Source organism: Camarhynchus parvulus, unplaced genomic scaffold (genome assembly GCF_901933205.1).
Source record: "Camarhynchus parvulus unplaced genomic scaffold, STF_HiC, whole genome shotgun sequence".
Classification (NCBI taxonomy): Eukaryota; Metazoa; Chordata; class Aves; order Passeriformes; family Thraupidae; genus Camarhynchus; species Camarhynchus parvulus.
The window spans coordinates 31,891-55,918 of record NW_022148589.1 but is presented as its reverse complement, the minus strand read 5'-3'; the positions used below and the strand labels follow the sequence as shown (position 1 = coordinate 55,918).

The window sequence follows — 24,028 nt, the reverse complement described above, 5'->3', positions numbered from 1 at the left end:
GGATTTGGGGGCGGGGCTTAGAATTTGAATTTACAAAGGCAAAAATCGGGCCCAAAATGGCGGAAATTGTGGGCGGGGCTCCAACATTTCAGGGGCGGGGCTTTGGTTCATTGAGGAAAGGGTGGGAAATTAAATGTGGGAGGGGCTTAAGGGGTGGGAGGGGCTTAATTGCCATATAAGGGCATGGGCAGGGTTTGAAGTGGTTTGTACTGGTGCAAAATATGCAAATTAGGCAGATTTTGGGTCCAAAAATGGGGATTTTGGTGAATTTTACTGGTTTGTATTGGTCCATACTGGTCCATACTGGTACTGGTCCATACTGGTTCATACTGGTTCATACTGGTCCATACTGGTCCATAATGGTCCATACTGGTTTTTACTGGTCCGTACTGGTCCATACTGGTCTATACTGGTCCGTACTGGTCCATACTGGTCCGTACTGGTCCATACTGGTCCATACTGGTCCATACTGGTCCATAGTGGTTTATACTGGTCCATACTGGTCCATACTGGTCCATAGTGCTCCATAGTGGTCCATACTGGTTTTTACTGGTCCATACTGGTCCGTACTGGTCCATACTGGTTTATACTGGTCCATACTGGTCCATACTGGTCTGTACTGGTCCATACTGGTCCATACTGGTTTTTACTGGTCCATACTGGTCCATACTGGTCCATACTGGTCCATACTGGTGCAGCTCCGCCTCCTGTCCAGCCTGGGTTTCCCTGACCCCGCCCCCGCGGGGGCGGCGCTGCAGCGGCACCGGGGCAGCCAATGGGAGGCGCTGGGGGAGCTGCAGCGGCTGTGGCTGCGGCTCCGCCCCTTCCGCTTACGTCATCAGCAGGGGGCGGAGCCCGGCCTGGACTTCAACCAGCCCGACCAGCAGGTGAGTGCTGGGTTGTACTGGTTTGTACTGGGATGGACTGGGATATACCGGGTTATACTGGGATATACTGGGTTATACTGCATTATACTGGGTTATACTGGGATATACTGGGTTATACTGGGATATACTGGGATATACTGGGTTATACTGGGATATACTGAGCTATACTGGGATATACTGGGTTATACTGGGATATACTGGGATATACTGCGTTATACTGGGTTATACTGGTTATACTGGGATATATTGGGATATACTGGTTATACTGGGATATACTGGGTTATAGTGGGATATACTGGGTTATACTGGGATATACTGGGCTATACTGGGATATACTGGGTTATACTGGGATATACTGGGATAGACTGGGATATACTGGGATAGACTGGGATGGATTGGGATATACTGGCGTATACTGGGACATACTTGTCCCTACTGATCTATACTGGTTCATACTGGTCCGTACTGGTTTTTACTGGTTTATTCTGGCCCATACTGGTCCGTACTGTTCCGTACTGGTCCATACTGGTCCGTACTGGTTTATACTGGGCCATACTGCTTCATTCTGCTCTATACTGGTTTATACTGACCCATATTGCTCCATAATGATTTATACTGGTTTATACTAGTCCATACTGGTCCGTACTGGTCCATACTGCTCCATACTGGTCCGTACTGGTCCGTACTGGTCCGTACTGGTCCATACTGGTCCATTCTGCTCTATACTGGTTTATACTGGTCCCTACTGCTCCATTCTGCTCTACACTGGTTTATACTGGTCCGTACTGGTCTCTCCGCAGGCCCTGGTCCGTCAGATCCTGGCCTCGTTTCCCGTGGCCAGCTGGGGCCGGGCCCTGCTCGTGGCCAGCCTGGGCCGGGAGCTGGGCCTGGGGCTGCTGCCCGCTCCCAGTACGGAGCCCTTACTGGGGGAACTGGTGGAGGCCGTGGGGTCCTGCCCGGACAGGGCTGCCCTGCGCAGGCGCCTGCGCTGTGAGTGCGCCGTCTGCGGCTGGGGGCTGCCCCGGCAGCGGGTGAGTGCTGCTTCCCACTGGTTTGTACTGGTTTGTACTGGTTTGTACTGGTTTGTACTGGTTTGTACTGGTGTTGGTCGTGGGGGTTGGTGGGTTGTACTGAGAGGGGATTGGGGTAAACTGGGAGGGACTGGGAGGGAATTAAAGGGTTAAAAGGGGTGGGAAAAGGGGGGAAATGGAGATTTGAGGTTACTGGTTTGTACTGGTTTGTACTGGTTTGTACTGGTGTTGGTCGTGGAGGTTACTGGGTTATACTGGGAGGGGATTGGGGTAAACTGGGAGGGACTGGGAAGGAGTTAAAGGGTTAAAAATGGGGATTTAAAGTTACTGCTTGGTACTGGTTTGTACTGGGAGGGGACTGGGAGGGACTGCGAGTAGGTTTGGGGTTACTGGGATGAACTGGGAGCTACTGGTTTGTACTGGTTTGGCGTTTCAATGGCTGCAGTTCCCTCAGTGACCACTGGGGGCAGCACCGCCATTCACCCCAATGGAACTGGGCTCCAACCGGGATCTAACCAGTTCCGTACTGGTTCTTACTGGTTTATACTGGTGCAAGGCTACTAGGGGCTTACAGGGATGAACCAGGAATGGGTTTGGGGTTACTGGGAGCTACTGGTTTGTACTGGTTTGGTGTTTCAAAGGCTGCAATTTCCTCAGTGACCACTGGGGGCAGCACCGCCATTCACCCCAATGGAACTGGACTCCAACCAGGATCAAACCAGTTCCGTACTGGTTCTTACTGGTTTATACTGGTGTGGGGCTACTGGGGGCTTACTGGGATGAACTGGGAGTAGGTTTGGGGTTACTGGGAGCTACTGGTTTGTACTGGTTTGGCATTTTAATGGCTGCAGTTCCCTCAGTGACCACTGGGGGCAGCACCACCATTCACCCCAATGGAACTGGGATCAAACTTGTTTATACTGGTTTATACTGGTTTGTGGGTACTGGGGGCTTACTGGGGGCTTACTGGGATGAACCGGGAATGGGTTTGGGGTTACTGGGAGCTACTGGTTTGTACTGGTTTGGCGTTTCAATGGCTGCAGTTCCCTCAGTGACCACTGGGGGCAGCACCGCCATTCACGCTAAAGGAACCGGGATCAAACTGGGATGAAACCAGTACAAACCAGTTCCTTGCTGGTTCTTATTGGTTTATACTGGTGCGGGGCTACTGTGGGCTTACTGGGATGAACTGGGAGTAGGTTTGGGGTTACTGGGATGAACTGGGAGCTACTGGTTTGTACTGGTTTGGTGTTTCAAAGGCTGCAGTTCCCTCAGTGACCACTGGGGCAAGCAGCGCCATTCACCCCAATGGAACTGGGATCAAACCGGGATCAAACCAGTTCCGTACTGGTTCTTACTGGTTTGTACTGGTGCAGATGCAGTGGCTGCCGGGCTGCTCGTGCCCCCTGTGCCCCGAGTGCTTCCGGCTCCATTTCACCGTGGGGCTGAGGGAGAGGGGCGTGGGCGCCCTGGGCTGCCCCAGCTGCGGCCGGCCCGACCTGCGCGACGACGCCCAGCGCCTCTGCTACTGGTCCACGCTGGAGCCCGTGGTAACTGGTTTATACTGGTTTGTACTGGGACGGGGTCGGGAGGGAGCTGGGGGTCAGTGGGGTGAAATTTCGAACCATTTGGAGGGAGTTAAAGGGTTAAAAATGGGAAAAACGGTTAAAAATGGGGGAAAATGGGGATTTGGGGTTACTGGTTTGTACTGGTTTGTACTGGTTTATACTGGTTTATACTGGGAGGGGGTCGGGAGGGGCTGGGGGTCAAAGGGGTGAAATTTGGGGGGTTTGGAGCGAGTGGGAGGGAGTTAAAGGGTTAAAAATGGGAGAAATAGGGGGAAAATGGGGATTTGGGGTTACTGGTTTGTACTGGTTTGTACTGGTTTATACTGGTTTGTACTGGGAGGGAGTCGGGAGGGGCTGGGGGTCACTGGGGTGAAATTTGGGAGGATTTGGAGGGAGTTAAGGGGTTAAAAATGGGGGAAAAAACCGTTAAAAATAGGGAAAATGGGGATTTGGGGTTACTGGTTTGTACTGGTTTATACTGGTTTATACTGGGAGGGGGTCGAGAGGGAGTTGGGGGTCAATGGGGTGAAATTTGGGAGGATTTGGAGAGAGTTAAGGGGTTTAAAATGGGAAAAATGGGGGAAAATGGGGGAAATGGGGATTTGGGGTTACTGGTTTGTACTGGTTTATACTGGTTTGGGACGGGGGGTTACTGGTTTGTACTGGGAGGGCACTGGGACAAACTGGGAGGGGGTTGAAGGGGCTGGGAGGGGATTAAAGAGTTAAAAATGGGGGGAAAAGGGGAAAAAATGGGAATTTTCTTATACTGGTTTATACTGTGAACCCTTACTGGTTTATATTGGTTCATACTGGTTTATACTGGTTTATACTGGGAGCAGCTGCGGCGCTGTCTGGACCCCGACACCTTCGGCCTCGTGACCCGGAAGTTGACGGAGCTGGAGCTGCTGAGGGACCCCCAGTTCCTGTGGTGCCCCCATGTACTGGTTTATACTGGTTTATACTGGTTTATACTGGTTTGGGCTCGGGGGTTACTGGTTTGGACTGGGAGGGGACTGGGAGGGGGCTTGAGGTTACTGGGAGCGACTGGGATGAACTGGGAGGGGTCTGGGAGGGGTTTTGGGCTATACTGGTTTATACTGGTTTATACTGGTTTGGGTAGTTTTTCCCTTACTGCTTTATACTGGTTTGATCCCGGAACTGGGATGAATTTGGGATGGGTTTTGGGGTTACTGGTTTATACTGGGATGAACTGGGAGGGCAGTTGGGGTTACTGGGATGAACTGGGAGTAGTTTTGGCCTTACTGGTTTATACTGGTTTGTACTGGTGGTTTATATTGGTCTATACTGGTTTATACTGGTCTATACCGGTCTATATTGGTTTGTACTGGTCTCTACTGGTCTATACCAGTCTATACTGGCTTATACTGGTTTATACTGGTCTATACCGGCCTATACTGGTTTATACTGGTCTATACTGGTCTATACTGGTCTATACTGGTTTATACTGGTTTGTACTGGTTTATACTGGTCTATATTGGTCTATACTGGTTTATACTGGTTCATACTGGTTTATACTGGTTTCCTCCCCCTCGGAGGCCGTTACTGGTTGAACTGGGCCCCTCCCAGTATAAACCATTAAGTCCCAGTTTGCTCCCAGTGCTCCTTCGGGTTCATCTTCGAGGCCGAGAGGGGCCCGGCCCAGTGTCCCCAGTGCCACCACTGCTGCTGCCCCCGCTGCCAGCTGCCGGTACCGCTGCATACTGGTTTATACTGGTTTATACTGGTTTGGGCTCGGGGGTTACTGGTTTGGACTGGGAATGAACTGGGAGGGGGTTTGGGGGTGCTGGGAGGGAGTTAAAGGGTTAAAAATGGGAGAAAAACGGGGAAAATGGGAAAAAAAGGGGGATTTTTTATACTGGTTTATACTGGTTTATACTGGTTTGGGGTTTGGGGTTACTGGTTTATACTGGTTTGGGCTCGGGGGTTACTGGTTTGGACTGGGAATGAACTGGGAGGGGGTTTGGGGGTGCTGGGAGGGAGTTAAAGGGTTAAAAATGGGGAAAAATGGGGAAAAAAATGGGGATTTGATGACCATATATGGGCATGGGGGAGTGGTGGGAGGGGCTTGAGGGTGGTGGGAGGAGCTTGATGACCATATATGGGCATTGAAGGCTGGTGGGAGGGGTTTAAGAGTGGTGGGAGGGGCTTGAGGGTGGTGGGAGGGGTTTGATGGCCATATATGGGCATTGAGGAGTGGTGGGAGGGGCTTGAAGGTTGTGGGAGGGGCTTCATGACCATATATGGGCATTGAAGGCTGGTGGGAGGGGTTCAAGAGTGGTGGGAGGAGCCTGAAGGTGGTGGGAGGGGTTTAATGGCCATATATGGACATTAAAGGGTGGTGGGAGGGGCTAAAGGTGGTGGGAGGGGCTTGATGACCATATATGGGCAATGAGGATCAGTGGGAGGGGCTTAAGAGTGGTGGGAGGGATTTGAGGGTGGTGGGAGGAGTTTAATTAGCATATATGAGCATTGAGGGGTATTGGGAGGGGTTTCAGGGTTGTGGGAGGAGCCTAAAGGTGGTGGGAGAGGTGTGATGACCATATATGGGCATTGAGGGGTGGTGGGAGGGGTTTAAGAGTGGTGGGAGGAGCCTGAAGGTGGTGGGAGGGGTTTGATGACCATATATGGGCATTGAAGGGTGGTGGGAGGGGCTTGAAGGTTGTGGGAGGGGCTTAAGAGTGGTGGGAGAAGCCTGAAGGTGGTGGGAGGGGTTTGATGACCATATATGGGCATTGAGGGGTGGTGGGAGGGGCTTGAAGGTTGTGGGAGGGGCTTAAGGGTGGTGGGAGGAGCCTGAAGGTGGTGGGAGGGGCCTGATGACCATATATGGGCATGGCTGTCCATTTTTACGTCGTTTTTGCCCCATTTTGGTGCCGTTTTTGGGAATTCGGGCGGAATTTTTGGGGGAATTTTTTAAAAGTTTCAGGAGCATTTCGGGTGAATTTGGGGCAGTTGGGGTGTGACTTTAACCCCTTGTGCCCCATGGGGCTGGGATCCCAAAAAATGGGGTAAATTTGGAGAAAATTTTGATTTTTTGGGGGAAATTTGGGTAAAAAATTGGGATTTTGTAGGGAAAAGTTTGGGATTTTTTAGGGGAGAAAAATTGGGAATTTTGGGGAAAAATTGAGATTTTGGGGGATTTTTAGGACAAATGTTGGGTAGATTTTTGGGTAAATTTTGGTGAATTTTCAGTGAATTTTTGGTAGATTTTGGGTGAATTTTTTGCTAAATTTGCGTAAATTTTGGGTTATTTTCTGTTAATTTTTGTGATTTTTTAGGGAAAAATTTGGGATTTTTTAGGGGAGAAAAATTGGGATTTTGGGGGATTTTTAGGACAAATGTTGGGTGAATTTTGGGGTAAATTTTGGTGAATTTTTAGTGAATTTTGAGAGATTTTTGGGTGAATTTTGGGCAATTTTCCCATAACTTTTGGATTTTTGAGGGCGATTTTGGGTAAATTTTTGGGGTAAATTTGGGATAAATTTTGGTAAATTTTGAGTGAAGTTTTGTGGTGATTTTTGAGTGATTTTCAGTGAATTTTTGGGGTAATTTTTGGGGAATTTGGGATATATTTTGGGGAATTTGGGGTGAATTTTCAGCGATTTTTAGGTAAATTTTGGGTGAAATTTGGGTGGATTTTTAGGTGAATTTTCAATGAATTTTGGGGAAAATTTGGGGTGAATTTTGGGTGAATTTTGAATGAATTTTTGGGTTATTTTTTATTAAATTTTTTGTGGTTTTTGTTGTATTTTTGGCAAATTTTGGGTGAATTTTGGGTGAATTTTGGGTTGATCATTTGGGGCCTTCCTGGGCGAGCCCGGCATCGGTGAGAAAAACGGGAATTTGGGAAATTTTGGGGTAAAAAGGGAAAATTTGGGAAAATTTGAAGAAACAAGGGAAATTTTGGGTGGGGAAATGGAAATTTTGGGGGAAAAAATGGGGGAAATTTGGGAGAAAATTTTGATTTTTTGGACGATAAAAATGAGATTTTTGGGGGGAATCTTTGTTAAAAATTGGGATTTTTGGGGTAATAAATGGGAATTTTTGGGGGAAATATTTGGGATTTTTTAGGGGGAAAAATTGAGATTTTTGAGGGGAAAAATTGAGATTTTGGGGTTTTTTTGGGATAAATGTTGGGTGAATTTTTGGTGAATTTTTAGGTAAATTTTGGTGAATTTTCTGCGAATTTTGGATGACTTTTTGGTAAATTTTGTGTCAGTTTTTGGGTGAGGTTTTGGTGATTTTGGGTAAATTTTGGGTGAATTTTCAGTGAATTTTGGGGTTAATTTTGCTCTCAGTTTCTCTTATTTTCCCCTTTTCTCAAGCGATTTTTTGGCCGATTTCGATGCGAATTTCACCGATTTTGGTCAATTTAACCCCAATTGCCCCAATTTTGTGTTGAATTTCTCCAATTTTGGGTGAATTTCTCCAATTTTGGGTGAATTTTGTGCAATTTTGGGTGTTTTGCAGCGAGTCCCCCGTGCGGGGAGGAGGTGTTTGCAGCGTTTGGACATTTTGGGGCAATTTTGGAGATTTTTGGGTCTATTTGGTTGATTTTTGGGGGGAATTTTTGGGTGAATTCTGGGTAAATTGGGGGAATTTTGGGTGATTTTTGGGTGGATTTTTGGGTAAATTTTGGTGAATTTTGGGTGAGTTTTGGGTGAATTTTTGGGTAAATTGTGGTGAATTTTGGGTGAATTTCGGGTGGATTTTTGGGTAAATTTTGGTGAATTTTGGGGTAGTTTTTGGGGTAAAATTTGTTCAATTTGGGGTGAATTGTGGGTAAATTTTCATGAATTTTTGGGTGGATTTGAGGAGATTTTGGGGTCAATTTGGGATGATTTTTTGATGAATTTTTGGGTGAGTTTGGGGAATTTTGGGAGAATTTTTGGGTAAATTTTGGGTGATTTTTCAGTGAATTTTGGGGTTAATATTGATCTCATTTTCCCTTATTTTCCCCTTTTCTCAAGCGATTTTTGGCCAATTTCGATGCGAATTTCGACGATTTTGGTCAATTTAACCCCAATTGCCCCAATTTTGAGTTGAATTTCTCCAATTTTGGGTGAATTTGCCTCATTTTTGTCACTTGCAGCGAGTCCCCAGTGCGGGCAGCGCTTCGCCCTGGCCCGGGGCTGTTTGCATTGCTGCGGCTTTTTAGGGCAATTTTGGGGCAATTTTGGGCAATTTTGGGTCAATTTTGGGTCTATTTGGTTGATTTTTGGGGTGATTTTTTTGGGGTAAATTTTGTTGAGTTTTGGGTAAAGTTTGTGGAAATGTTGGGTGAATATTGGGTGGATTTTTGGGTGAATTTTGGGTGGTTCTGGGTGAATTTTTTGTGAATTTTCAGTGAATTTTTGGTAAATCTCAGGGAATTTGGGGGTCATTTTTGGGTCTATTTCATTGATTTTTGACGTGAATTTTTGGGTAAATTTTGTTGAATTTTGGGCAAAGTTTGTGCAAATTTTTCGTGGATTTTTTGGGTGGGTTTGGGGAGATTTTTGGGTAAATTTGGGGTAATTTTTGGTGAATTTTGGGGTGAGTTTTGGGGAAATTTGGGGGCGAATTTTGGGTGATTTTTCAGTGAATTTTGGGGTTAATTTTGGGGTCAATTTTGGGGTTAATTTTGCTCCCATTTTCCCTCATTTTCCCCTTTTTTCAAGCGGTTTTTTGGCCGATTTCGATGCGAATTTCGCCGATTTCGGTCAATTTAACCCCATTCTTTTTCTAATTTTCTGCAAAGACCTCAAATTTTTGGGTGGATTTGCCTGATTTTTGTGCCTTGCAGCGTGTCCCCAGTGCGGGCAGCGCTTCGCCCTGGCGCGGGGCGGCTGTTTGCATTTCCAGTGCTCCCAGTGCCGGCACGAGTTCTGCTCCGGCTGCGGCGCCCAGTTCCACCGGCCCGGGGTGAGCCCCACACTGGGTGATACTGGTTTGGACTGGGAGGGACTGGGAGGGGGGAAAATGGGGAAAAATGGGGAAAAAATGGGGAAAAATGGGGAAAAAAGGGGTAAAAATGGGGAAAATGGGAAAAATGGGGAGAAATGGGGAATTGGGGGTTAATGGTTGTACTTTGGGGTTACTGGGAGGCACTGGGAGGGACTGGGAGGGGGGGAAAATGGAGAAAAAGTGGGGAAAAAAAGGGTTAAAATGGGTGAGAAATGGGGAAATGGGGTTTTGGGGTTACTGGTTTGGACTGGGAGGGACTGGGAGGGGGGAAAATGGGGAAAAATGGGGAAAAATGGGGAAAAAATGGGAAAAAATGGGGGAAAAAAGGGTTAAAAATGGGTGAGAAATGGGGAGAAATGGGGAAATGGGGATTTGGGGTTACTGGTTTGTACTGGTTTGTACTGGGAGGGACTGGGAGGGACTGGGAGGGGGGAAAATGGTGAAAAAGTGGGGAAAAAAGGGTTAAAAATGGGTGAGAAATGGGGGAAAATGGGGATTTGGGGTTACTGGTTTGGACTGGTTTGGACTGGGAGGGGGGAAATTGGGAAAAAATGGGGCAAAATGGCAAAAAATGGGGAAAAAACGGGGAAAAAAGGGTTAAAATGGGGGGAAAAGGGTTAAAAATGGGAGAAATGGCATTTTGGGGTTACTGGTTTGTACTGGGAGGGACTGGGAAGGGGAAATGGGGAAAATGGGGAAAATATGGGGGGAAATGGAATTTAAAGGCTTAAAAATGGGAGAAATGGCATTTTGGGATTACTGGTTTGGACTGGTTTGGACTGGTTTGGACTGGTTTGTACCAGTCTGTACTGGTTTATACTGGTTCATACTGGGAGAGGATTTTGAACTCCTAACCCAATAAAAAAAATCTCTTTTTTCCTCCCTTTTTCCGCTTGATTTTCACCAAATTGTTTTTGTTCTTCCCCAAATTTTTGGGTCAATTTTGGGCCTTTTCTGGGTCATTCTTCAGCTCAATTTTGGGTCATTTTTTGGGAATTTTTGGGGAATTTTTGGGTCATTTTAGGGAATTTTTGGGTCAATTCTTGGGTCACTTTTGGGGAATTTTTGGGTCAATTTTGGGGTTTTCCTGGGTCATTTTTCAGCTCAATTTTGGGTCATTTTTAGGGAATTTTGGGGTCAGTTTTGGGTCATTTTTGGGTCAATTTTGGGTCATTTTTGGTGAATTTTTGGGTCAATTTTGGGTCAGTTTTGGTGAATTTTCAGGTAAACTTTGGGTCAATTTTGAGGCCATTTTTAGGGAATTTTGGGTCAGTTTCAGGTTATTTAAGGTCAATTTCAGGGCCATTTTTGTGCCATTTTTGGGTCAATTTTGAGCTGTTTAGGATCAATTTGGGGTAATTTTTGGTCAATTTTCGGGTCAATTTTGGGTCAATTTTAGGGATTTTTTTGGTTAATTTTGGGTCATTTTTGGGGAATTTTTGGCTCATTCTTAGGGAATTTTTGGGTGAATTTTGGGTTTTTTCTGGATCATTTTTTGCGTCAATTTTGGGTCATCTTTGGTGAATTTCTGCTCCATTTTTTGGGTCAATTTCAGGTTATTTAAGGCCAATTTTGGGGCCATTTTTGTGCCATTTTTTGGGTCAATTGTGAGCTTTTTAGGATCAATTTTTGGGTCATTTTTAGATCATTTTAATCTCATTTTAACCTCACTTGAATACCATTGTAACGCTATTCTGGTCTCATTTGAATCTCATTTGCATACCATTTAAATACCATCCCACCCCCCTTTCCCCCCGTTTCTCCGCCGTTTTCCGCCCGATTTTCACCAAATTTTTTTTGTTCTTCCCCAAATTTTTTCCCCTTTTTTGTTGCCCCTCCCCCACCCCCCTCTGCCCCTCCCCCCCAGGGCTGCCCCTCCCCCCGCTGCTCCCTGGGCGGGGCCCTGCACGGGCACCACCCCCGCGATTGCCTCTTCTACCTGCGCGACTGGGAACCCGCCCGGCTCCAGAGGCTGCTCCAGGTGCCCTGGGACTGGGAGCGACTGGGAGCGACTGGGAGGGACTGGGAGGGGAGAAAATGGGGAAAAAACGGTGAAAATTGGGTGAAAATTGGGTGAAAATTGGGTGAGAAATGGGGAAATATGGGGGAAATATGGGGGATTTATGGAGGAAATATGGGGAATAAAGGGTTAAAAATGGGGTAAAAGGGGATTTGGGGTTACTGGTTTGTACTGGGATGGACTGGGAGGGACTGGGAGGGGAAAATGGGGAAAAAAAAAGGAGAAAAAAACGGTGAAAATTGGATGGAAAATGGTGAAAAATGGGGAAAATATGGGGAAGAAAGGGTTAAAAATGAGGGAAATGGGGATTTGGGGCTGCTGGTTTGTACTGGTTTGTACTGGGAGGGACTGGGAGGCACTGGGAGGGAGAAATTGGGGAAAAAATGTTGGAAATTGGGAAAAAACGGAGAAAAAATGAAGAAAATCGAGTGAAAAATGGGGGGAAAATGGGGGAAATATGGAGAAGAAAGGGTTAAAAATGGGGAAAATGGGGGTTTGGGGTTACTGGTTTGTACTGGGGGTTACTGGTTTGTACTGGGAGGGAACTGGGCCAAACTGGGAGGGGTTTTGGGGCTCTCAAAGGGTTAAAAATGGGGGGAAATGGGGATTTTTGTACTGGCTTATACTGGGCCATACTGGTCCATACTGGTCCATACTGGTCCATACTGGTCCATACTGGTCCATTCTGGTTTCTCCCCTCAGTCAGGGAACGTCGCCTTCGAGACGGAGCCGCCTCCTGATGCCCCCCCCAACCCCACTGGTTCGTACTGGTTTGTACTGGTTTATACTGGGAAACCCCCAAATCCCCAATTTTCCCCCCAAAATTCCCCCCAAAACTCCAATTGTTGGTCTCAAAAATTCCCCAAAATTCCCCTCTTCCTCCCCAAAAATTCCCCAATTTTCTCCCCCCATTTTCTCCCAAAATTCCCAAATTTTTCCCCAAAATTCCCCATTTCTGTTACTTTTCCAAAAATTCCCTAAAATCCTAAAAATCCCCATTTTTACCCCCAAAATTCCCCTTTTTTCTCCCCCAAAATTCCCAATTTTCTCCCCAAAATTTTTCCCCCAAAATTCCTAATTTTAGCCTCAAAAATTCCACAATTTCCCCCCAAAATTCCCAATTTTTTCCCCGTTTTCTCCCAAAATTGCCCCAAAATTTCCAAATTTTTCCCCAAAATTCCCCATTTCTGTTATATTTCCAAAAATTCCCCCAAAATCCCCAAAATTCCCAATTTTACTCCCAAAATTCCCCTTTTTCCCCCCCCAAAAAACCCCAAATTTTTCTCCCAAAATTCCCAATTTTCTCCCCAAAAATTCCCCAAATTCCCCCCTCAAAATTCCCAATTTTCTCCCCAAAAATTTCTCTTTTTCCCCCCAAAATTCCCCATTTTCTCCCAAAATTCCCCCAAAATTCCCCATTTTCCCCATTCCCCATTTATTTCAATTTTCCCAATTTCCCCATTTTTGTCCATTTTCCCCATTTTTGCCCATTTTTGCCAATTTTCCCCAAATTCCCATTTTTCTCCATTTTCCCCATTTTTCCTCATTTTTGTCAATTTTCCCAAACTCTCCATTTTTATCCATTTCCCAATTTCACATTTTCCTTCATTTTCCCATTTTCCCCGTTTATGCCCAATTTCCCAATTTCCCCATTTTCCCCATTGTCCCAAACTCTCAGTTTTCCCCCATTTCCCCAATTTTGTTAATTTTCCCCATTTCCCCATTTTTCCCCATTTTTCCCCAATTTCCCCATTTTCCCCCATTTCCCCAAACTCTCCATTTTTGTCAATTTTCCCAAAATTCACATTTTTCTCAATTTCCCCATTTTTCCCAATTTCCCCATTTTTGTCCATTTTCCAAACTTTCCCATTTTTGTCCAATTTCCCCATTTTTGTCCATTTTCCCAAATTTCTCCATTTTTCCCTGTTTTTCCCCAATTTTCCCAAACTCTCCATTTTTCCCCATTTCCCCATTTCCCCATTTTCCCCATTGTCTCAAACTCTACATTTTCCCAATTTCCCCAATTTCTCCATTTTTGTCAATTTTCCCATTTGTGTCAATTTTCCAAATTTCCCCTTTTTTGTCCAATTTCCCCAATTTTCCCCATTTTTCCCATTTTCCCCATTTTCCCAATTTCCCCATTTTCCCCATTGTCCCAAAATCTCAATTTTTCCCAATTTTCCCGATTTCCCCATTTTTTCCAATTTCCCAATTTCCCCATTTCCCAATTTCCCCAAACTCTCCAAGTTTGTTCATTTCCCCAATTTCCCCATTTTTGTCCATTTTCCCAATTTTCCCAAACTCTCAATTTTTGTCAATTTTCCCGATTTCCCCATTTCCCCCATTTCCCCAAACTCTCCATTTTCCCCCATTTTCCCCAATTTCCCCATTTTTGTCCATTTTCCCAAAATTCACATTTTTCTCAATTTCCCCAATTTCCCCATTCTTCCCAATTTCCCCATTTGTGTCAATTTTCCAAATTTTCCCTTTTTTGTCCAATTTCCCCATTTTTGTCCATTTTCCCAAGTTCCCCGTTTTTCCCCAATTTCCCCATTTCCCCAATTTCCCCAAACTCCCCATTTTTGTTCATTTCCCCAATTTCCCCAATTTTGCCATTTTTCCCCAATTTTCCCAATTTCCCCATTGTCCCCTATTTTCGCAAACTCTCCATTTTTGTTAATTTCCCCCATTTCCCCATTTTTCCCAATTTCCCCACTTCCCCAAACTCCCCATTTTTGTCAATTTTCCCGATTTCCCCATTTTCCCAAACTCTCAATTTTCCCAATTTTCCCAATTTCCCCATTTCCCCCAATTTTCCCAAACTCCCCATTTTTGTCCATTTCTCCCAATTTCCCCAATTCCCCCATTTCCCCAAACTCCCCGTTTTTATCATTTTCCCCATTTCCCCATTTCTCCCAATTTCCCAATTTCCCCCAATTTCCCCAAACTCCCCGTTTTTATCATTTTCCCAATTCCCCAATTTCCCCAAACTCCCCGTTTTTATCATTTTCCCGATTTCCCCATTTCCCCCATTTCCCAATTTCCCCAATTTCCCCAAACTCCCCGTTTTTATCATTTTCCCAATTTCCCCAATTTCCCCAAACTGCCCGTTTTTATCATTTTCCCCATTTCCCAATTTCCCCAAACTGCCCGTTTTTATCATTTTCCCCATTTCCCAATTTCCCCAAACTGCCCGTTTTTATCATTTTCCCCATTTCCCCGTTTCTCGGCCCGTTGCAGGGCAGTGCCCGGTGCCGGAGCAGAAGGAGTTCGCCTCGCGCTGCGGGACGAGCCGTGCGGCCGCGCCGCCGAGCCGGGCCACGCCGGCCTCTGCCGGTCAGTGCCACATTTGGGCCAAATTTCCACAATTTTGGGCAATTTTGGGTGATTTTCAGAAATTTTGGGTAATTTTAGGGTTTTTTCGGGGTTTTCTTTGGTGATTTTTAGAGCATTCTTGGGGCTGTTGTCACTCATTGATCACTCAATGTCCTAAACCCCGCCCCCTCTCTATGGCCGGAAGTACTCTATGGTTACAGCGGCCATTTTGTGCACTCTATGGTCATGGCGGCCATTTTGTGCACTCTATGGTCACGGCAGCCATTTTGTGCACTCTATGGTCACGGCGGCCATTTTGTGCACTCTATGGTCACAGCGGCCATTTTGTGCACTCTATGGTCACGGCAGCCATTTTGTGCACTCTATGGTCATGGCGGCCATTTTGTGCACTCTATGGTCACAGCAGCCATTTTGTGCACTCTATGGTCACGGCAGCCATTTTGTGCACTCTATGCTCATGGCGGCCATTTTGTGCACTCTATAGTCATGGCGGCCATTTTGCGCACTCTATGGTCACGGTGGCCATTTTGTGCACTCTATAGTCATGGTGGCCATTTTGTGCACTCTATGGTCACGGCGGCCATTTTGTGCACTGTGGGGTCACGGCGGCCATTTTGTGCACTCATTGACTACTGTGGTCACTCATTGGTCACTCAGTGGTCACTCAGTGGTCACTCGTGGTCATTTTGGGACATTTTGGGGCATTTTTAGGGCATTTTTTTCAGGGATTTTTGGGTAATTTAGAGATTTTTTGGGCTTGTCCCCACTGTGATCACTCAGTGGTCACTCAGTGGTCACTCATGCTAATTTTGGTTCAGTTTTGGGTTGTGGTCACTCTGGGTCATTTTGAAGATTTTTGGGGGATTTTGTGGGTCGTTTTTAGTAATTTTCTGGCTCTGGTCATTCACTGGTCACTCAAGGGTCAGTGGTCACTCAGTGGTCATTTTTGGGTCAATTGTGAGGAATTTTGGGTCCTTTTTGGGGTAATTTTGGGTTTTTGGTCACACACTGGTCACTACAATGTCCTAAACTCCGCCCCTCTCTATGGCCGGAACCACTCTATGGTCACGGCGGCCATTTTGTGCACTCTGTGGTCACGGGCCATGTGACATGTGGCACCTGTGGTTCATCGGGGTAGGCCATTTTGTGGCACTCTTGGTCACGATTTTGGGCAATTTTATAATTTGGTTTTTGGGGTTATTTTGGTTTTTGCATACTGTACCAATTCTAAACCTCTCTATGGCGGAACCACTCTATGGTCACGGCGGCCATTTTGTGCACTCTGTGGTCACGGCGGCCATTTTGTGCACTCTGTGCTCACTGTGACCACTCAATGCTCACTGTGGTCACTCAGTGGTCACTGTGGTCACTCAGGGCACACTACACTGAGTACCTGGTGTCCCTCGTGAACCGCCACGGCCTGGACCCCGCCCCTCTGTACGACCGCACCGAGCTCCTCACCGCCGCCGAGCGCCACCTGCCGGCCGAGAGGGCCCGGCCCCTGCCGGGCGAGAGCGAGGCCGAGCACCAACTGCGCATGCTCCGCCTGCTGGGGGAGGAGGCGCCCGTCCGGCCACGCCCACAGGGGGCGGGGCTGAGGGCAGTATGCAAATGAGTTACCATATATGGGGAAAATGCCCTTATATGGGAGAGATTGGGGTTTGAGGGGATTTTGGGGTTTTTTGAGGCAGTTTTGGGTGATTTTGGTGATTTTGGAAATTTCGGGAGAAATTTGGGTCAGTTTGGGGTAAATTTGAGTAATTTGGGCGGTTTTGGGGCATTTTTGGGGCAATTTGGGTGAATTGTGGGGTAATTTTGGGATTTTTTGGGGTTATTTTGGGGGCTTTTTTTGGGGTTATTTTTGGGGCAATTTTGGGGTTTTTGGGGGCATTTTTGGGTCAATTTGGGATAAATTTGGGTAATTTTGGGGGCACTTTTGGGAGAATTTTGGGGTAATTTTGGGCTTTTTTGGGGCATTTTTGGCAGCTTTTTGGGCATTTTTTTTGACAGCTTTGGGGCAATTTTGGGGGATTTTAGGTCATTTTCGGGCGATTTCGGGGCATTTTCTGGAGCACATTTGGAGGCATTTTTGGGTCAATTTGGGGGAATTGTGAGTAGTTTTGTGGGTATTGTGGCATTTTGGGCCGATTTTGGGTCATTTTGGGTTTCTTTGGGTCATTTTGGGTCATTTTGGAGCCATTTGGGTTCATCTTGGGTCATTTTGGGTCATTTTGGAGCCATTTGGGTCCCTGCCGGGCGAGAGCGAGGCCGAGCACCAACTGCGCATGCTCCGCCTGCTGGGGGCGGAGCCGCCCGTCCGGCCACGCCCACAGGGGGCGGGGCTGAGGGCGATATGCAAATGAGTTACCATATATGGGGAAATGCCCTTATATGGGAGAGATTGGGGTTTGAGGGAATTTTGGGGGTTTTTGAGGCAGTTTTGGGTGATTTTGGGTTATTTTGGAAATTTCGGGAGAAATTTGGGTCAGTTTGGGGTAAATTTGAGTAATTTGGGCAGTTTTGGGGCATTTTTGGGGCAATTTGGGTGAATTGGGGGGTAATTTTGGGATTTTTGGGGTTATTTTGGGGGCTTTTTTTGGGGTTATTTTTGGGGCAATTTTGGGGTTTTTTAGGGGGCATTTCTGGGTCAATTTGGGATAAATTTGGGTTATTTTGGGGTCTCTTTGGGAGAATTTTGGGGCAATTTTGGGGGTTTTTGGGGCATTTTCGGCAGCTTTTTGGGGATTTTTTTTGACAGTTTTGGGGCAATTTTGGGGGATTTTAGGTCATTTTCGGGCGATTTCGGGGCATTTTCTGGAGCACATTTGGAGGCATTTTTGGGTCAATTTGGGGGAATTGTGAGTAGTTTTGGGGGTATTGTGGCATTTTGGGCCGATTTTGGGTCATTTTGGGTCATTTTGGGTCATTTTGGAGCCATTTGGGTCCCTGCCGGGCGAGAGCGTAGGCCGAAAGCACCGCCGCATGCTCCGCCTGGAGCCGCCTGTTCGGCCACGCCCACAGGGGCGGGGCTGAGGGGCGATATGCAAATGGGTTACCATATATGGGGGAAATGCCCTTATATGGGAGAGATTGGGGTTTGAGGGGAGAAATGGGGAATTTTGGGGAGAAATGGGGAATTTTGGGGCATTTTTGGGTCACTTTGAGGTAAATTTTGGTCATTTTGGGGTCATTTGGGTGCATTTTGGGGAATTTGGGAGAGTTTTGCGGGCATTTTGGGGATAAATTTTGTAATTTGGGGGTTTTTGGGGGAACTCTTGCATCAATTTGGGGGAATTTGGGGGAGTTTGGAGTTTTGGGGGGCATTTTTTGGAGTTTGGGGCATTTGAGCTTATTTGGGGAAATTTTCAGTTGTTTTGGGGGTAAATTTGGGGTCACTTTGGGAGAATTTTGGGGCAATTTTGGGGGTTTTTGGGGCATTTTCGGCAGCTTTTAGGGGATTTTTTTTGACAGTTTTGGGGCAATTTGGGGGGATTTTAGGTCATTTTTGGGCAATTTTTGGGTATTTTCTGGAGCACGTTTGGAAGCATTTTTGGGGCAATTTGGGGGGATTTTGAGTAATTCTGGGGGTATTGTGGCATTTTGGGCCATTTTGGGTCATTTTGGGCCATTTTGGAGCCATTTGGGTTCATTTTGGGTCATTTTGGGCCATTTTGGAGCCATTTGGGTTCATCTTGGGTCATTTTGGGTCATTTTGGAGCCATTTGGGTCCCTGCCGGGGCGAGCGCTGCACGCCTCTCCGCCTGCTGGGGGCGGAGCCGCCCATCTGGCCATGCCCACAGGGGGCGGGGCTGAGGGCGATATGCAAATGAGTTACCATATATGGGGGAAATGCCCTTATATGGGAGAGATTGGGGTTTGAGGGAATTTTGGGGTTTTTTGAGGCAGTTTTGGGTGATTTTGGGTGATTTTGGAAATTTCGGGAGAAATTTGGGTGGATTTGGGGTAAATTTGAGTAATTTGGGGGGGTTTTGGGGCATTTTTGGGGCAATTTGGGTGAATTGTGGGGTAATTTTGGGATTTTTTGGGGTTATTTTGGGGGCTTTTTTTGGGGTTATTTTTGGGGCAATTTTGGGGTATTTTTGGGGGCATTTTTGGGTCAATTTGGGATAAATTTGGGTAACTTTGGGGGCACTTTTGGGAGAATTTTGGGGTAATTTTGGGCTTCTTTGGGGCATTTTTGGCAGCTTTTTTGGGCATTTTTTTTGACAGTTTTGGGGCAATTTGGGGGGATTTTAGGTCATTTTTGGGCAATTTTTGGGTATTTTCTGGAGCACGTTTGGAAGCATTTTTGGGGCAATTTGGGGGGATTTTGAGTAATTCTGGGGGTATTGTGGCATTTTGGGCCATTTTGGGTCATTTTGGGCCATTTTGGAGCCATTTGGGTTCATTTTGGGTCATTTTGGGCCATTTTGGAGCCATTTGGGTCCCTGCCGGGCGAGAGCGAGGCCGAGCACCAACTGCGCATGCTCCGCCTGCTGGGGGAGGAGGCGCCCGTCCGGCCACGCCCACAGGGGGCGGGGCTGAGGGCGATATGCAAATGAGTTACCATATATGGGGAAATGCCCTTATATGGGAGAGATTGGGGTTTGAGGGAATTTCGGGGTTTTTTGAGGCAGTTTTGGGTGATTTTGGGTTATTTTGGAAATTTCGGGAGAAATTTGGTTCAGTTTGGGGTAAATTTGAGTAATTTGGTCGGTTTTGGGGCATTTTTGGGGCAATTTGGGTGAATTGTGGGGTAATTTTGGGGGGGTTTTCTGGGCACTTTTGGGGCAATTTTAGGATTTTTTGGGGTTATTTTGGGGGCTTTTTTGGGGTTATTTTTGGGGCAATTTTGGGGTTTTTTGGGGGGCATTTTTGGGTCAATTTGGGATAAATTTGGGTAACTTTGGGGGCACTTTTGGGAGAATTTTGGGGCAATTTTGGGCTTTTTTGAGGCATTTTTGGCAGCTTTTTTGGGCATTTTTTTTGACAGTTTTGGGGCAATTTTGGGGGATTTTAGGTCATTTTCGGGCCATTTAGGGGCATTTTCTGGAGCACGTTTGGAGGCATTTTTGGGTCAATTTGGGGGAATTTTGAGTAATTTTGGGGCTATTCTGGCGTTTTGGGCTCATTTTGGGTCATTTTGGGATCATTTTTGGGGTTTTTTGGAAGCGAATTTTTGGGCCAATTAGGGGTAATTTGGGGACATTTATGGGTCAGTTTGGGGCATTTTTTTTGGTAACTTTGGGGCAGTTTTAGGGAGTTGGGGGGAATTTTTCATCATTTCTGGGTCATTTTGGGGCAGTTTGGGTCATTTTCGGAGAGTTTGGGTCATTTGGGGTAGTTTGGGTTAATTTTGGGTAATTTGGGTTCATTTTGGGGCATTTAGGGGTCGCTATGCAAATGAGGCTGCCATATATGGAATAAATTTCATTATATAAGGGAAAAATGACCATAAATGGTAAAAATGACCATAAATGGTAAAAACGACCATAAAAGGAAATGAACGCTCAGTTTATGCAAATGAAAGCTGTAAAAATAATTAATTAATGCAAATTATTTGTTTTTTTCATGCAAATAAAGGTTATAATAAATGTTTGCTTGGGCCACACCCACTTTTATGCAAATAAAGCTTGGATGTGGTCACTGGAGTGAGAGCCACGCCTTTTATGTTAATGAGGGCCATACGTGGGAAAATATCGCCTGGGACACCCAAAATTCCACAAATTCACCCCAAAATTCACCTGGGAGCCCAACACAAATTCACCCCAAAATTCCACAAATTCACCCCAAAATTCACCTGGGACACGCAAAATTCCACAAATTCACCCCAAATCCCTCAAATTCACCCCAAATCCTTCAAATTCCCCCCAAAATCCATCTGGGACTCCCAAAATCCCTCAAATTCATCCCAAAAATGACTTGGGGTCCCAAAATTCCCCAAATTCACCCCAAAAATCACCTGGGAGCCCCAAAATCCCCCAAATTCACCCCAAAAATCATCTGGGAGCCCCAAAATCCTTCAAGTTCACCCAAAATCCTTCAAATTCACCCCAAAACCAACTGGGGGTCCCAAAATTCCCCACACTGACCCCAAAATTCACCTGGAAGCCCAAAATGCCCCAAATTCCCCCCAAAATTCACATGGGAGCCCAAAATCGCCCAAATTGACCCCAAAATTCATCTGGGAGCCCCCAAAATCTCTCAAATCTCCCCAAATCCCATCCAGGATGCCCAAAATCCATCAGGGACCCCCAAAACCTCATCCGGGACCCCCAAAATCCCTCAAATTCCCCCCCAACCCCCAATTCACCCCCAAAACCCTCAAATTCCCCCCAAAATTCACCTGGGAGCCCAAAATCCTTCAAATTCACCCCAAATCCCTCAAATTGACCCCAAAAACAACTGGGGGTCCCCGAAATCCCTCAAATTCACCCCAAAATTCACCTGGGGGTCCCAAAATCCCCAAATTCCCCCCAAAATCCATCTGGGAGCCCCAAAATCCCCCCAAATTCACCCCAAAATTCATGTGGGAGCCCCAAAATCCTTCAAGTTCACCCCAAATCCCTCAAATTCACCCCAAAATCCATCTGGGACTCCCAAAATCCCTCAAATTCACCCCAAAAATGACTTGGGGTCCCAAAATTCCCCATATTGACCCCAAAATTCACCTGGAAGCCCAAAATGCCCCAAATTCCCCCAAAATTCACATGGGAGCCCAAAATCGCCCCAAATTGACCCCAAAATTCATCTGGGAACCCCCAAAATCTCTCAAATCTCCCCAAATCCCATCCAGGATGCCCAAAATCCCTCAGGGACCCCCAAAACCTTATCCGGGACCCCCAAAATCCCTCAAATTCACCCCAAAATCCCTCAAATCCCCCCAAAACCCCTCAAATTCACCCCAAAATTCACCTGGGAGCCCAAAATCCTTCAAATTCACACCAAATCCCTCAAATTCACCCCCAAATCCCTCAAATTCTCCCCAAATCCCTCAAATTGACCACAAAAACAACTGGGGGTCCCCAAATCCCCCAAACTGACCCCAAAAACCACTGGGGTTCCCAAAATCCCTTAAGTTCACCCCAAAATTCACCTGGGAGCCCAAAATCTCTCAAATTCACCCCAAAATTCACCTGGGGGTACCAAAAATCCCCAAATTGACCCCAAAATTCACCTGGAAGCACCAAAATCCCCCAAATCTCATCCAGCACCCCCAAAATCCCTCAAATCCACCCCAGAATCTGCCCAGGAACCCCAAAATCCTCCCCAAAACCCTCAGGGAACCCCAAAACCCCTCAGGAACCCCCCAAAACGCCTCAAATTCCACAAAAAATCCTTCAATATCCCTCAGGAACCCCCAAAATCCCCCAAATCTCCTCGAAAATCCTGAAATCCCCACAGAAGCCCTTAAATCTCCCCGAACCCCAACCAGGACCCCTAAAATCCCTCACGGACAGCCCGGAAACTTCACCCGGGACCGCCCAAAATCCAGGAAATCTCCTCAGGAGCCCCAAAATCTCTGAATTTCACCCCGAAATCCCTCAAATTCACCGCAAACCTGCCCCCAAATCCCTCGAATTCATCCCAAAATCTCCTCAGGACCCCTCAGACTTCGCCCGGTTCCTCGCGGCCGCCATTTTCTCCCCTCCCCTCTTCTCCCCTCACGGCCGCCGTGCTCGGATTGGCCCCGCGCCGTGAGGCACCCGGCACTCCCATTGGCTGAGGGTTTCCCGGCTTTTCTGCACCCCGGCTTTGATTGGTCAAAACGTGTGGCCGGGGTGAGAGAAGTGCACTGATTGGCTGGACGGGAAAAAACATACGGGGAGAAAAGGGCGGGCTCTCCTGAGGCGAGCTGCGTGGTGATTGGTTGAAAGCCGCGAAAAGGGCGGGGCCACCGAGGTGATAAAAACGGTGACGTGGCGCCCTCGGACTCAGTCCGGAGGTGGCGGCGATCGAGGCTCGGCGGCTCCCGGGGCGGTTTAAACGATTAATTCCTTACTTTAATTAATTTAATTACTTTAATTAGCGGCGGGGTGGTTCGGGGCGATCAACTAAGGCGCTAATTAAGGCGCTAATTAGCGCCGCGGAGGGCCATTTGACGCTGTTTGAGGCTTGTAAAGAGGGAAATTCAGAGGGGGGGCGTTTAAAACGCGTTCTAATTTAATTATTAACCTGTTTTCTAAGTTTAATCCGTTAAAAAACTTAATTAATAATTGCTTAATGAGCTTTAATTTTTTATGAGGTATTTCAGGTTTTGCTTGGTGATTCTAGGACTAAAATCGCCTTTTAAACCCATTTTTGCCTCAAATTTCTCTGATTTGCCTCAGATTTATTAAATTTTAAGCAGATTTTACCTCACGTTTTTAATTTTTAAATTAATTTTAATTAAATTTGGGCCGTTTCAAGGCAGTTTTTGGGCGGTTTTGTCCTATTTTGTGCATGAAATTGATGAATTCCTTTTAAATACATTAAAATAAATTGATAATTAAATTAAATTTTATCACGGTTTAAAAATACTTGCTACTTAGCATTTAAAGTATTGAATTTAAATTATTTATTGGGTGATTTTCCTCTGTTTTGAGGCATTAAATTAATCATTAAAACTTTAAAACGCATTAAAATTGCTTAATTTATTGATATTTAATTAAATTATTTACTTATTTAAATATTTATTGAAATTGTGAGGCCATTTTGAGGGATTTTCTTGCATTTTATCCCGCTTTGCCTTTGAAGAACTTAAATATTGTTTTAATTTATACAAAGTAATTAATATTTAACAAGTGTTTAATTAATGTTTAATAACTATTTAGTTAATATTTAATATTTATTCAAAGTTAGCAAATTTTGTTTAAATTTTGAGGATTTTGGATCCTTTGAAGGTCCTAAAATCCCCTTTTTAACATTCGCTTTTAACCGTTGCCTTAAATTAATTTTAAAAAATATTTACTAATTTATTAAATATTTATTTAATTTATTTATTGTTAAATTAAATTTGGGCAATTAAAGCCAATTTAATTTAAATTTTAGGTGGGGTTTTGGAGCTTTTTTAAGGCATTTTAGAGCAAAATTTCCCTTTTTTCCCCAAATAATATTTAAAAATTCATTTAATAATATTCAATTATTTATTAATTTTTTGTTAACTTTTACTCATATTTTAAGCAGTTTAATTTAAAAGGAATTTTTGGTCATTTTAAGAGTTTTAAATAGTCTAAATTT

The 24,028-nt window shown here is 45.8% G+C and overlaps 1 protein-coding gene across 1 annotated transcript in view; it reads left to right on the top strand.

The window, feature by feature from the left end:
- Positions 1–16,471, top strand: part of RNF31 (ring finger protein 31) — a 43,131-nt gene extending 26,660 nt beyond the window's left edge. Inside the window, 12 exon segments of the mRNA XM_030970684.1 lie at positions 699–887; positions 1,688–1,918; positions 3,295–3,468; positions 4,326–4,424; positions 5,105–5,194; positions 7,303–7,333; positions 9,293–9,411; positions 11,321–11,434; positions 12,176–12,233; positions 14,714–14,749; positions 14,752–14,809; positions 16,184–16,471. Of these exon segments, the coding sequence (XP_030826544.1) occupies positions 699–887; positions 1,688–1,918; positions 3,295–3,468; positions 4,326–4,424; positions 5,105–5,194; positions 7,303–7,333; positions 9,293–9,411; positions 11,321–11,434; positions 12,176–12,233; positions 14,714–14,749; positions 14,752–14,809; positions 16,184–16,424 (1,440 nt within the window). The 3' untranslated portion in view covers positions 16,425–16,471.
- The last annotated feature ends 7,557 nt before the right edge of the window (positions 16,472–24,028 follow it).